Genomic DNA, 15,990 nt, shown 5'->3' with positions numbered 1-15,990 from the left:
TGAGACATCGACTGTCGACGAAGTCGTATCGAAAGTTTCCGATAAAATTGGAGTGTGTGGCGCTTCGATTTACAATGTTTTACGGGAATATAAACAAAATCATACATTTTCCAAACCGAATACAAATTAGAATCGTCAAACCATTATAAAATCAATAGATGATGCTGATAAACATGCAATCAGAAGGAAAGTGCATGAGTACTTTTTCAGAAATGAAATACACACGATAACGATAGACAAAGTACTCACAGAAATAAATGAAGATGTCTTATTGCCAAGTTTTAAGCGGTCAACATTCCATAAAGTATTGAAACATTTTAATTTTGTATGGAAAAAACAAGGGCGCAATAGTTTATTATTGGATAGAGAGGAAATTGTGTTATGGAGGAGAGAGTATTTGACCAAAATTAAATATTATAGGAAACAACAGAGAACAATTTATTATATGGATGAAACCTGGGTTAATGCTGGTCATACTACCCCTAAAGTATGGGTCGATGAAACTGTGACCTCATCTAGGAGGGCCTTTCTAGATGGACTATCCACCGGATTAACAAATCCATCAGGTAAACTTATATTTTTATTAAGACCTGCCTCAATTTCAATATATAAAAAGTAACCCTCGTATTTTTTTCATTTACTTACATACCTCTTCATAATTTCAGGTAAAGAAAAACGGCTTATTATTTGTCACATCGGCAATGAGAATGGGTGTGGTGTTTCGAGTCGAAGAAAACTGGAAGAAACTAAGAAATGAACGGTAAATCTTTCGAACAGTGGTTTTCCAAAGTTCTACCCCATGGATAATGCTGTGATTGTAATGGACATGCACCTTATCATTCGCGACGGTTAGAGAAGATTCCGACAACGTCTTCAAAGAAGGTTGAAATCCAAAATTGGCTACGATCAAAGAATATTAGCTTTGAAGACTCAATGCTAAGAGTACAGCTACTAAAAATTGTCAAGGAGCGCAAGCTTGAATACCAAAAATATATAGTCAATGAGATGGCAGCAGGCCAAAACAAAATTGTCCTTCGCCTGCCTCCATACCACTGCGAGCTCAATCCCATCGAGTTAATATGGGCGGATGTGAAGAATTTTGTAGCTCAGCATAACACCACGTTCAAATTTGCAGATCTCAAAGTACTTTTTGATGAGGCTTTGAAAAGAGTCACAGCGGAGAAATGGGAGAAGTGTGTTCGGCATGTGATATCGGAAGTCGAGACAAAGATGTGGAAGCTTGATAACATAATAGAGGCACAAATCGAGCCACTGATGATTCAGATTGGTGAGGATGACACTACTGATGAAGAGACAAATTCATCCAGTTGAATAATTTTGATTTATATTCCTTTTGATTTTACATAAAATAAAAATTATCAATAAAGAAATAATTACGTCTCTTTTCATATAATGCTGAGTGCGCTGTGAAAAATTCAATGAAAATCTTTTTATATTACACATTTTATCTGCATTTTTCCCGTTAATCTGCAAAACTTGTGCATTTCACTCGTTATTATAAAAAAGTTTTCCTAAGTATGATATAGCATTCGCGTTCAACAAGATCAACATCTTGTTGAACGCGAATCGTATTCAGAACCAACGTTCTGAATACGACTCTGGCCAGTTCTTGGGATTTTCAATATCACGTGCGTAGGGCATGTCAATGTTTACATCCACTCTATCTTGGATTTGAATTTGCTTTAGGCCATAAGTACAGGAAGAAAACACACACAGATCGAAACCTACATAATGGATCCAACGAGCTACAACAGAAAAGACATAAACACCAAGGGAAAAGAAGAGAAACACCAGCAAAGATCAACCCCCAAGGCACTGTCTATCTGCCATACACAGAAGGTGTCACCGAATCGGGAAAATTCTAAAGAAAGAGAAAATTAACACCGTCTTCAAACCAACGAATGAAATATCCTAGTATCTGAGATCAAGGCAGCAGAGATCCAATGAAATCAGCTGGAGTTTACAGGATTTCATGTAACTGTGCTGAAGTTTATATCGAGCAGACAAAAATGAGCATTGGTAACCACTTAGTCGAGCACAAACGGAGTTGCGGATTGAGATAGACCAAGAAACCAACCAAAACAAATCATTTTTATTTATTATAGCTCTGAAATAATTTGGGATAGTGAAATAAACGTTCGTCAACTTGCATCTATCGTTGAATCCCGCACTTCGATTTAAATCATACCATGTGCACAAGATATAACAAAAATAAATATTACCACATGAATTAACCTCATTTTTATTCCGGCATTAATCATCATACAAACGATTTATCAGGAATGACACCGGCCAACAAAATGTTGATACTTTCCTCGTATCGCAACTCCTTGTATTATTATTCTTCTTATTACTGAAGAAGGAATATTAAGACTCAATTCGTATCATGGTGATGTATATGGAGGGGGTGAGTTTGCCGTAACGAGAATTCGACGTAGCGAGAATTGACCTAGTGACTTCCTGTTTCTAGGTAAGTTATCCCTTTTACGTAGAATTATCTGCACAACATCGAATTTCCACTACGTCGAAGTTTTATCAAGTTGAATTCCCGTCATGTAAAATTGATTTTAATTTCGACAACTTTCGTATTTTGGTGACTTCAGTGGAAAGGATGGATTTCGACGTAGTAGGAATACGACCTAGTGAAACGTTCCTGAAAATTATACTGTCCATTGACTCACCTCAGTATGTTTTTCCTGATTGAGAGTGATTTCTATATATAATCTCTCTGCCCGAGATATCGTCGAATGATCTTTTGGAGAATTGGTGCCAACCCAAGCGAAAAGGATACACCACGACAACAACGTTGAATAAAATACGTAGAAAACCATGGGCCATCCATAATAACTTGATGCTATGTAACCACTGAGCAAGGTACCTGTCAGCATACCAACAGGTCCACCTGTAATAAATGAAAAATATCATGAACCAGTGATCAAACGACATTACAATCTAAAATATCGGTCATACACACTCGATAATATCTATATCTGTATTTATATCCTGGACCCGGATGTCACGCAGGTAGCTATAGCTATCTACGTGGTCTTGTTAGATGTAGCCTGGGAATTCTAGGTGGAACAACAAATGTGCGGTTGGTTCCTGTTGTTGACTCCGTGCTTACACATTGTTACTTATTTTCGGTGAAAAATTATTGCACGTCTTTGCACTTGGCTGTACCGCGCTGATTAGGCCAGTAGCCAGAAACACGTGTCCGCGGTTTACCCCCCTTTTTGGAGAGTTGTGTCCACGAATTGTTTCATTTTATACAGGGTGTAACTGAATAAGTGTAAAACATTTAAGGAGGTGATTCCTCATAGAAAAAAAGATAGTATCTTTCATATAAAGAAACTTCATTGGAGCATCCCTTGTCAAGATACAGCCACTTAAAGGGGTTACATAAAATTTGTATAACAATTTTTTTCACAAGCACTGAGAAAGTTACAATATTGAAATTAACCTGACGTTTTGTACTACCAAAAGACACTTAGCCAGTGATTTATTTGGTTTACCCTATGGTTATAAGGGGTGGAAAACGCAACCCCTAAAATTTATTTCCAATGTAACTTTTTGTCTTATTATTTGTTTACAATTTAAAAATTTATTTCCGATAACCTGTTTCATTCTAAACAAAAAATGTCTCTAGGGTTTTTTACCCAAAATAAACCAGTTCGCAGCAAAAAATTATTTTACGAAAAACTACAAAGATACATCGTCATAAATGCGAACTGGATTTATTGTTATTTTGTAGTTAGTACCTGCATTAAACAATTGAAGGGTAATAAACGAAACTAATTTATTAATAACAAAGCATACAACATGTAAAAATCATAGTAAATGTTCAATATGTCTACCTTCAGACATTACGCATACGTCTAGACGTCGGCGCATTGAGCAACGTATTCGCTCAAATATTCCTGGAGTCCTGTACATCGCGAACAGAAGTACGATAAACCCAATGCTGTAAATGGCCCCAAATAGAGAAATCGAGATGATTGAGATCCGGGGATCGAGCGGGCCAGTTCTGTGGTCCTCCTCGACCTATCCACTGATTTGCATGTGTTTCAGTTAAATGCTGACGTGCTACTTGACTAAAATGGACGGGAGCCCCATCATGCGTAAAAAAATATCCGTTCTGGCGCCCAAAGAAACTTCCTCCAGCAGTACTGGATGCACTTTTCTTAAAAATTGAAAGTATGCCTCACCATTTGATCGAGGAAGTAGAAAATTAGGCCCAATTAAATCATCCTCAATAACTCCGAGCCACACGTTAAGAGAAAACTGTTCTTGATGGTTAGTTTCGACAATAGCGTGAGGGTTTTCATCAGCCCATATGTGGTAATTATGAAAATTAATAATCTTGTCCCGAGAAAAACTACATTCGTCTGTGAATTCTATCGTCTTCAGAAAGTCACAATTTCTTCTAATCATTTCCAGCATCCAATTGCAAAATTCAAGACGGTTCGGAAAGTCTCGCGGTAACAGTGCCTGTACTCGTTGCAGATGGTAAGGGTATAAGAGTTGTTTCTTTAAAATCCGAAATACCGTCAAATGATAACATTTAGCTGGAAAGCAATCTTTCTAGTACTGGTAGTAGGTTGTTCTTCAATCAAATTAAGTACTGCTTCCTCAAGCTGTGGTGTTCGTACTTCTCGATGGCGACCACAATCCTGCGTTCTTTTGTCGAATGAACCATATTCTCGTAATCGTTGATGAAGTCGAGCAAATATTCCATGTGAAGGGTGCTGCCGTTGAGGATACATTTCAGCATATCTTCTAGAAGCTTCTAACCCATTCCCCTGCGACAGACCGTAAATGTAATGCATATCAGCCATTTCCTCATTTGTATATGCCATTTTAATAACAAGTGGATGATTAACGTAACAAATTAAGAACATAACAACAACACACAATTAGTATTAATTCAATTTCGAAAATTCACAAACTGACAGCGTCATACCAATTCAATTGTGACTATCGCTAATAGCGACCTACTTGATAGATTAGTTTCGTATTTTCGCATTTATGACGATGTATCCCTGTAGTTGTTCGTAAAATAATTTTTTGCTGCGAACTGGTTTATTTTGGGCAAAACACCTAGGAGACATTTTTTGTTTAGAATGAAACAGACTATCGGAAATAAATTTTTAAATGGTATACAAATAATAAGACAAAAAGTTACATTGGAAATAAATGTTAGGGGTTGCGTTTTCCACCCCTTACAACCATGGGGTAAACCAAATAAATTACTGGCTGAGTGTCTTTTTGGTAGTATAAAACGTCAGGTTAATTTCAATATTGTAACATTTTCAGTGCTTGTGAAAAAAATTGTTATACAAATTTTATGTTCCCCCTTTTAAGGGACTGTATCTCAACAAGGGATGCTTCAATGAAGTTCCTCTATATGAAAGAACCTATCTTTTTTTCGATGAGGAATCACCTCCTTAAATGTTTTACACTTATTTAGTTACACCCTGTATATTGGTTTCACAGTTTCTTCCAATAAGTCGTTGATATACAATAAAAAGAGGGTTGGAGACGGTATGGATCACTGGGAAACACCATCGTTGATGATATAAGTATTCGAGAGATCCATTGACGGCCACTTGCAGGGAACGTTCTTCCATGAAACTTGCACAAAAATAAACCTGTGGGGATATATTTCTCTGAAATACAATGGGAATAATTTCTTTACAGAAACTTACCTGCATGAACGAAACTGCCTAACCTGCTCCTCTCGTTCTTTGGTACCCATTTCCCCAATAACGTCTGAACCGATGGATATACACAGCTCTGGCAAATACCTTGAAAAAATCTGCAAACCATTACACCGTAGGATCCGAAAGTTACTGCCAGAGTTGGGAGAAGGAGTCCTAATAAGGAGCAAGTGGTCATCCCAGCCACAAGAAACCATTTGGGACCGTATCTGTTGGCCAACCAGCCGGCTCCAGTTTGTGGTATCATGTAACCCCACAGAAAAGAAGATAGAACTAGGCCTTTGTCTGTCCAATTGAAGGTCTGTAAATAAATAAAATGAGGAAACCTCATGTAAAGGAAGGCAAACATAGAGTAATGTACTAAATGTATTACCAAATATTACAAAACTAATATCAGGAAGAGGCAATATTAATTTATTTGCATGTATATCGCTGGTTTATTTTTTGTAATGATGATTTCAAATATTCTCTCACTCACAGAACGTTACATTATGAGCGAGTTACATGGTCTTTATTTTGTTTGAAAAAATTCATGATCTCTGCAAATATTGCAATGATGTGCCGCAGCCGGGTCGTATTCAGAACCAACATCTTGTTGATCGCAAATGCTAAATCATACTTAGGAAAACTTTTTTATAATAACGAGTGAAATGCAAAAGTTTTGCAGTTTAACGGGAAAAATGCAGACAATATGCGTAATATAAAAAGATTTTCATTGGATTTTTAACAGCGCACTCAGGCATTATATGAAAAGAGACGTAATTATTACTTTATTTTCATTTTCAATATTAACATTATATTAATCAAAATTATTCAACTGGATGAATTTGTCTCTTCATTAGTAGTGTCATCCTCACCAATCTGAATTATCAGTGGCTCGATTTGCCTCGATTTTCCCGATTCGGTTGGTGACACCTTCTGTGTATGGCAGATAGACAGTGCCTTGAGGTGGATCTTTACTGGTGTTTCTCTGCTTTTCCCTTGGTGTTTATGTCTTTTCTGTCGTAGCTCGTTGGATCCATTATGTAGGTTTCGATCTGTGTGTGTTTTCTTCCTGTACTTATGGCCTGAAGCAAATTCAAATCCAAGATAGAGTGGATGTAAACATTGACATGCCCTACGCACGTGATATTGAAAATCCCAAGAATTGGCCAGGGTCGTATTCAGAACCAACATCTTGTTGATCGCAAATGCTATATCATACTTAGGAGAACTTTTTTATAATAACGAGTGAAATGTACAAGTTTTGCAGTTTAACGGGAAAAATGCAGACAATATGTGTAATATTAAAAGATTTTCATTGGATTTTTCACAGCGCACTCAAGCATTATATGAAAAGAAACGTAATTATTTCTTTATTTATAATTTTTATTTTATGTAAAATCAAAAGGAATAATAATCAAAATTGTTCAACTGGATGAATTTGTTTCTTCATCAGTAGTGTCATCCTCACCAATCTGAATTATCAGTGGCTCGATTTGTGCCTCTATTATGTTATCAAGCTTCCACATCTTTATCTCGACTTCCGATATCACATGCCAAACACACTTCTCCCATTTCTCCGCTGTGACTCTTTTCAATGCCTCATCAAAAAGTACTTTGAGATCTGCAAATTTGAACGTGGTGTTACGCTGAGCTACAAAATTCTTCACATCCGCCCATATTAACTCGATGGGATTGAGCTCGCAGTGGTATGGAGGCAGGCGAAGGACAATTTTGTTTTGGCCTGCTGCCATCTCATCGACTATATATTTTTGGTATTCAAGCTTGCGCTCTTTAACAATTTTTAGTAGCTGTACTCTTAGCATTGAGTCTTCAAAGCTAATATTCTTTGATCGCAGCCAATTTTGGATTTCAACCTTCTTTGAAGACGTTGTCGGAAACTTCTCTAACCGTCGCGAATGATAAGGTGCATTGTCCATTACAATCACAGTATTATCCGGTGGATAGTCCATCTAGAAAGGCCCTCCTAGATGAGGTCACAGTTTCATCGACCCATACGTTAGGGGTAGTATGACCAGCATTTTAATGAAAAGTACCAAAAGTTGATTGTCAAAAAAGTTAGGACAATTTGAAATAAATAATGATAGCGTACGCAGCGCCCTCTAGATGTAACATGAAAATTAATACGAAATTATAATTTCCCACGTCAAAAAACCTCGGTTACCAAATTTTGTGCAAATAACTTATTTTTTGCAAGATTAATTTTGAAAAAGCGAACAAAAAAATTAAATTTCAACACCCCGTATCTTCGAAACGAAGCATTTTCGGTCATATAGACTTTTTTCTCAAAATTGTCTCAGGAATACGTCACTTGAATATTGTAACGTACTTATGTTACACCCTGTATAAGACCTCATATATTTACGTAGTCCAAACCAATTTCGTCAATATAACCTAAAATTTTTGCTGTGGTAAAACGTGGAGACATCAATTTAATCGTCTTATCAGCTTTAAATAATTATTTTGTAGTTCATACTGTTATTATACATTCTAATAAACTGTAAGCAATATAATCTTCTGCTTTTCATTTATGTATTACTTCCAAAATGTTATATTGATCAAGCGTTAAGAAATGATAAGCAAACAAATAATTATGAACCTTTAGTTTTCATTTTATTCTTATTTTGAAAAGTGCGCCATAACGAGACGGAAGTTCTTTCGTCCTCTTTTATTTCCTTATCCTATTCTAATAACTTTTAGCGCCTTTTTTAATTTTACCCTGTTGCTACTGCAGCGCCACCGTTATTTAGCACATTTCAACGGACACTTTTTCACACACAAAGACGATTCTCCTTACCTCTACCACCGTACATGTGTTTACTTCTATATTGTGCCTCTACCCTCCATAATCTGAAAGATGTGTATTCGAAGTATATTCAACTGGACCCCTGCTAAGCCAGGACGGTTCTCTAATTTTGAATGTGTTTCCAATAGCAACTCACCGTTATATCCTCATTGGCACTTGCTCTGTTATCAGTCATGGCTACAATACTAATAGACATGTCCACTCTAGTTGCGGAAGCAAAACATATAAGAAAAGCGAAAAGCAAAATCTGTCCGTGTCTTTTACCGACTTTTCCACCTGAAAAAAAAAATTGACATTATGGGAGCTACAAAATTGATATTGCAAAAAATCTTTTTAGTATTAATTTTGCAATTAGTTTACCAGTAAACATAGGATATCCGTTGGATATGCAAATGAGGTCCATTATTGATATCTATCGATATAGACATGAAAAGGACGTCCATATATCCATAAATCGTTTATTATGTGACAACGTGCAATTGGACATAAAAAAGACATCCGTAATATGTCTTTCGACATTCGAATCATGGACATCATTCTATTCTAACGGGTACATTACTTATCCATATCATATGGGCATGAAATGGAAATTTATTTGAAAAGAAAGGTGTTACAAAATTCTATTGGTAACCACATTGAATACCAATATCGGAATGCCATCGCCCTCTAGTGGTCAGGGTCGGTAAGTTATAAATTTCAGGATACACTGATCTGGTGTTTGAGCCATTCGTTACTAGATGTCACTAGGTACCTATTTATTGTTTTAATGAATATTAAAAACGAGGAATATGAAATCAGCAATAATTGATACACCTGTTTGTAATATGTGGTTCCACTCAGGGACGTAGCGAAAAGAAAAACCAGGGGGGGGAGGGAATCCAAAATTTCCCAACTTTCAAAGAAATGAAAGCCGAGGGATTAGTTACTACTATAATATATTAATTTTCTTGCACAAATCTGCACAAACAAAAATAAATTCTGGTGATTAGGAAAATAATAATGGGAATTATTGTACTTTGGACCAAGGTCCTTGGTCTTCCACCATGTATAGGAATATTCAATACAAATCGGAGTCGTCATATTTATAGAGATTTTGAATGTTGTTCTGATAGTTCTCAAAGAATAAAAAATTCTTGACTATAGTTGTTTAAAAAGTTTTGTCCATTTCAATGTCATGTGTTTTTGGAGCTTCATATCCAAATAAATATTCATTTTTTCACAAAATTTAATAATGATGATAATAACTGACGACGTTTTTTTGAAGACTCTATCGATTCATGAGTTGAGTCATTCATTTTTTAAAAAAAATCTCAAACAGAAAGATTTAGAGGTAAGTTTAATGTTGCCATCGAATTTCCTCCAGATGGATTATATATGAACAATTATGAAGCAGAAAATGTGACTCCTTGTCGTTATAATCTATATGCACTTTCCAATCACCCCGATCATTAATGAGCGTAGTAACTCAGGAGAAATGTTTATGTGAATAAATTAATTGATGTTTTGTTTAATCATCAAACCTGTAGTCGATTTAGACTTGCAATGCAGGGCCGGTTAATTTTATTTTTTAGAAAATATGTGGTTCTTCTATGCCTCAGTAGTTTATTTCATTGAACGCTATAAGAAACACTATTTACCTTTATTCTCTATCCCGATTCCGTGGTACACATCATCATTCAAATATGTAACTTCTGTATGAACACTCTCATATGTTTTCGACATTTTCAACTACGACTTCAAATGATGATAAAAAAAGGTCGGCCAACTTACATTCAAGAGACAGTAAATGAACAAAATTAAAATAGGTATATTATTCGTCAAGTATAAAAAAAGGTGTACTTATTTATTATTATCTGTTCATTTAAGGAAAATATTATCATTCCTTTGGCTTATCGTTCATTATATTTTTACAAACATATGTGTTCCACTAACTCAGTGGCGTAACTATACCCTCTGAGGGCGATGGCAAATTCATTGGATGGAGCCCCAAGAAAAATCGTCACATTGTAATTAGATCTTGGTAAACCACTCATATGGTTAACCAATAGTGATATTGTGTCCATTTCAATAATAATAATAATAGTAATAACTTTATTCACAATGTATACAGATTAGAGTACAATTAAAACAAAATATGTATATGTAAGTATATAAATATTTGTATAAAAGTATGTTGAATATCCAATTTTCAAAAGCATAGGTATTACATATCTACGAAGTTTCTGCAAAAATAAAAAAAATAAAAAAAGCGATTTATTTCCAACAAGAGTATCCAGTTACAGGAAATGCTATTATTACAGAGTATATATGAAATAAATAATAAAAATAATGGAATATGGAAATGTATAAAAGTTAAATGCTGAAACAAAGTATACATAAAATATTCGTATAAATAGAATTTCAAAAGAGGAATGAAAAATTCAGTATATAATACAAAAAGTTACAAATCATGCAATTTAACAGTACTGACGCAAAAGTTAGTTATAGTATTATTAAAAGTGATTGTGGATACAAGATACCAAAAGAACCGTACTGTCAATATTGTTGTTTAGTATAGTTATACTATTTATGCAGTAATTTTATACCAAGGATAACTCTCCTATTTTCCAAAGAAGTCATATCAAATCGTAACACTTTAAACACTTCTAAAAAACACTTTATTGTGTAATTTTCACTAGACAGTTTTACAAAAACTTGCGTGTCTCAAGACACGCCCGAGGAAACCATTGTATGGCGAAACACGTGTTGCGTTTTTGTAAAACTGTCTAGTGAAAATTACACAATAAATCAAGTATCGGTCGATTCCATCATATATATCAAATAGTGTCAACAAAATGTTATGATCGATGCCATCTTTTAGACATAAGTATTTTAGGAACTTCCTTTTGGTAGTCGTAAACTGGATTCCATAACACAGAGCCATACTCTAACTTAGATCTAGCATACACAAAATATAGCAATTTTAAAGTGGCAATACTTTCAAAGTTTTTGCCATTCCTGTAAATGAATCCAAGCATCCTATTTGCATCGGCAGTCATATTCCTTATATGTGTTGTAAACGTAACGTTGTGACATAACTTGGTTTGAAATCTTTCAATTTTCGTTTTTTCATTTTTTGTTAATAATATTTTGATTTTTTTTTAAATTTTTTCAGCTTTTAATAATATTTCAATTTTTATTTGTTTGGTTGTTGTTGTATGTTATTTCTTTGTAATTTCAGTTTTTTGTTTTAATAAAATTGTTATTTTTGGTTAATCTTTTTAATTTTTTCAGGGTTAGCAAATCAATTTATATTATATTAGACAATGGAAGTCCGAACTGATGAAATACACCGCGAAACATTGTCAACCACCTTCAAACAAACATTACTAAGAATTGTTTCATCTTCCTTCACCTTCCTTCATCTTCCTTCCTGGAATTTCATTTATTCAAAGAAACAAAAGTCAAGAATTCCTGGTAAAATGAACTATAACAATCAAGAACTAGAAAGCCCTCAAGATATAGTAAATGCGTTTGCAGAGTTCTTTAGCAGCGCATTGAATACAGCAACGTTTCCTGATGTTTGGAAACTTGCCAAAATTTGCCCAATTTTGAAGAACGAGGATGTTTCAAACATATCAAACTACAGAGCAATTTCAGTTATCTCAAACTTCGCGAAGGCGTTTGAAATTATCTTGTATAAGCACATTTACTGGTCAACACACAACCAAATAAGTGAATTTCAATATGGTTTCATGAACCACCGCAGCACTGAATCAAATCTAGCATTATTTTCCCACTACATATGCTCAACATTGGATAATCAAGGCCTTTGTAATAAGCTACTAGGTTTTTTTTTTGAATCGTACCTTTTTAGCCGTAACCAAATAGTTTATTACAACGGATACATCTCAGACACAATAATTGCTAAGTCTGGCGTACCCCAAGAATCGAATTTGGGACCGCTGTTGTTTTTGATATTCATCAATGATTTAAGCACACAAATTCTATGAAACTTTATTCTGCTGATGATCTGAAAATACTGAATTCTATCCAAAATGTGAATGATTGCATAACACTTCGGGAAAATATAGGTAATGTGCAGGCTTGGTGTGGAATTAATAACCTACATCTGAATATAGGTAAATGTAAAGTCATGTCATATACTAGAAAACATAGGCATATTGAACATCCATACAATATTCAAGGTAGTTTGCTAACCCGTTGTGTGGAGACTAGATGGTAATATAGCACTTTTAGGGCCGCGTTATGTCGATGGATATAGGGCGAGACCGTATATGCTGGACATGCTGGTTATCTATAATACTAGAATCAAAAATAATTTGTATGTAAATAGTCAAACAAAAATATTTAATACTAAAACATTAATGTTCAAAGGATTTATTAAGTATAACAGTCTACCTGTAAATGTAAAATCTTCTAACAGTCTTATTCTGCTCAAAAGAAATTTATTAGACCATTTAAGAGACCATTAAGGTATTATGTATATATTATGTTTTTGTATTTTCAATTATCGTAGGTAAGACTACTTATTAACAAATATAAGTAGATCTTTTTTGTATTATTGTATTTATATGTATATTAATGTTAACATTATCATTGTTGTATATATTACGATGGATCCTATTTGAATAAAGCAATCATTTCAAGAATTTAAAGAAATTTCAAGACGTCTCAGCAGAAAAAGCTGAGTAGATAGTTTTTTGGATAATATATCGAAAAAATATTGACAGGGAACTTTCTTGAATACAGCACTATTCCGTTATTTGGTGAAAATCAATAACACCAGTCCAACTGAAGATGCTACTATGTATCGAAACGCCTATTGGAAATAAAGTCTATATTATGAAAATTTGTAATTATCATCATGAATAGAAAAATAACTTGTTGCTCCAATTGGACCCTGAAACAGAAAACAGCTTCAGTAAGAAAGATCAAAGAAGGGTTCCTCTGTTTGTTTATTTCAATCTAAACTTAAATCTCAAAAATTGATTTACTGTGTATGCAGTGTTGTAATAAAGAGAGAGTACTTAGAAAGGAGCGCATACGTGTAAATTATGAATGTAGAAATACATTTTCGGCAGAGATAACCCGTATTATAGCATATCATGATGTGCATATTTACATGAACACCGCCGCCAGTAATTCCAACTTATCAACATCATAAATCGTCGGGATGTTCTTTCTTTGAACGAAGCTCATAGCCGCAGCCACCACGTATTCAAAATACTGGGTGTACCTCGTCGGATCCCTTATTATTAATTCAACAAATAAATAATAATAATAATATTTATCCATCATTTGGAATAATGTAGTGAGTAATACAGTGGATAGAATGGAGTGAATATATCAGATAAAACCCACGAAGTGCAAAATACCACTTGTTTGTGAGAGATAAATAATACAAAAATACAAGGAACAATAAAATACAAGTAACAGTATAAATATCAACAGTTAAAATGTGTATAAAGGTGAAATATAAATTATACCAGGTATATATCTAAATAAGTGTAAAACATTTAAGGAGGTAATTCCTCATCGAAAAAAATATAGGATCTTTCATATAAAGAAACTTCATTGGAGCATCCCTTGTTAAGATACAGCCCCTTAAAAGGGGTACATAAAATTTGTATAACAATTTTTTTCGCAAGCACTGAAAAAGTTACAATATTGAAATGAACTTGACGTTTTGTACTACCAAAGAGACACTTAGCCAGAAATTTATTTAGTTTACTCCATGGTTGTAAGGGGTGGAAAACGCAACCCCTAAAATGTATTTCCAATGTAACTTTTTGTCTTATTATTTGTTTACCATTTAAAAATTTATTTCCGATAGCCTGTTTCTTTGTAACCAAAAAATGTCTCTTGGGTTTTTTGCCCAAAATAAACCAGTTCGCAGCAAAAAATTATTTTAGGAACAACTACAGAGATACATCGTCATAAATGCGAACTGGATTTATTGTTATTTTGTAGTTAGTACCTGCATCAAACGATTGAAGGATAATAAACAAAACTATTAATAACAAAACACACAACATGTAAAAATGATAGTAAATGTTCAATATGTCTACCTTCAGACATTACGCATGCGTAATACCAACATGAAAATGGATGGATTGAAATAAAATACTATCAAAGAGATGAATTATATTTTTGTTTATTGATATCAAATACAGTAATTTTATTTTGTTTATAATAAAACAGATGGGTGACCTTGTGCCTCCGGTTTCCGGGGGTGCCACAGTTATACCCTCGAGTATTTCTGAGCGCAAAAGTCGATTATTATTATTATCATTATTATTATTATTATTATTATTTTTTTCACCGTAGTGTGCGCTGGTCAGGGCCTATCCCCCGAAGCCCCGATACATTCGGGAGGGCGCGCCAGCATAACTTACCAATGACGACTCCCCACACCGTGGGGTAAGTGATCATTGGGTCCGAGAATCATGTGCCCTGAGCAAGCGCAGTGAGCCAAGAATCACAGCCTTCTGCATCTGTGCGGCTAAGATTTCTGCCTTAGTGCGGCAAGCCGGTATGATTTTAGGATTCGAGAGTAGAGAGGACATCATTCCACCAAGGACTCCAATAATCAGAACAACCATCTTGACAGAGTGATCTGGATAGAGTCTGCGGAGTTCGAAGAGAAAATCTCGATATTTTATCCGTGTTCCCTCCTCTTTTCTGACGATATTCGTCTCGCCAGGAGCGGAAAACTCCACGACAAATATCGTTTTGGTCTGGTGGTCGAGAAGGACTACATCAGGCTTATTAGCTTGTATGAGTCTGAGGGTAGGGAACGAATAGTTCCAATAAATTCGGCACTTCTCGTTCCCCACAACGGATTCAATATCCCGCGGAGCGTAGGGCAACACCGGTGTCTCGTCAATACCGTAAGAGTGCCGTAGATGGTAATATAGCACTCTTAGGGCCACGTTATGTCGATGGATATAGGCCGAGACCGCATATGCTGGACATGCTGATAGCAAGTGCATTAGGGTCTCGGGCGCCTCGCGGCAGGCCCTGCACCTTGTGTCAGGAACCTCTATACCCATCACGCGACTGCGGTAGACTAAGGTGGTGAAGACACCATCCTGGCAAGCCATGATGAACCCCTCAGCTTCCGACTTCAGCCCACTCGACCTGAGAAAAGCGAACGTCAGGCGCTTTGATAAGCCAAGGTCTCCCATGTTATTGAAGAAGACCCCATGCATTGGCTTATTCTTGTGTCTCCGCAGAAGTAAGGTGATCTCTACGGCTTTTATCTGAGCTTTTTGCTGAACGGGTTTCAACTCGGTGACAGAGTTGTAGTCACGTCGTTCAGAGTCGAAAACTATACCGAGTTCATCAGCTGCTCGGGCAGCTGCTCTAAGGAGAAATGCTCCAATTCCTGCTCTCTCATGGTCACGGACCATGCAGAGAAGAGGATCCGAACTCCTGACG

General features: G+C 35.4%; 1 protein-coding gene across 2 annotated transcripts in view; it reads right to left on the bottom strand.

Moving 5' to 3' along the window:
- LOC111516670 (putative inorganic phosphate cotransporter) overlaps positions 1 to 10,363 on the bottom strand; it is a 35,846-nt gene extending 25,483 nt beyond the window's left edge. The window contains exons 1-4 of one of the 2 annotated variants that reach the window (XM_074171499.1): positions 10,185 to 10,363; positions 8,684 to 8,823; positions 5,727 to 6,039; positions 2,703 to 2,923 (exon numbers count right to left, since the gene is read on the bottom strand). In XM_074171499.1, the coding sequence (XP_074027600.1) occupies positions 2,703 to 2,923; positions 5,727 to 6,039; positions 8,684 to 8,823; positions 10,185 to 10,269 (759 nt within the window). In that variant the 5' untranslated portion in view covers positions 10,270 to 10,363. Of the gene's footprint in view, positions 1 to 2,702; positions 2,924 to 5,726; positions 6,040 to 8,683; positions 8,824 to 8,907; positions 9,085 to 10,184 lie in introns of those variants that run through there. The other variant, XM_074171500.1, reaches the window with a different exon arrangement.
- Positions 10,364 to 15,990: the final 5,627 nt, after the last annotated feature.

The sequence above is a fragment of the Leptinotarsa decemlineata genome, unplaced genomic scaffold, assembly GCF_025532065.1.
Source record: "Leptinotarsa decemlineata unplaced genomic scaffold, Ldec_3_MD MMD2_tig00000010_RagTag_RagTag, whole genome shotgun sequence".
Lineage (NCBI taxonomy): Eukaryota > Metazoa > Arthropoda > Insecta > Coleoptera > Chrysomelidae > Leptinotarsa > Leptinotarsa decemlineata.
The sequence above is the reverse complement of the archived record's forward strand: the minus strand, read 5'-3'. Positions and strand labels throughout refer to the sequence as shown.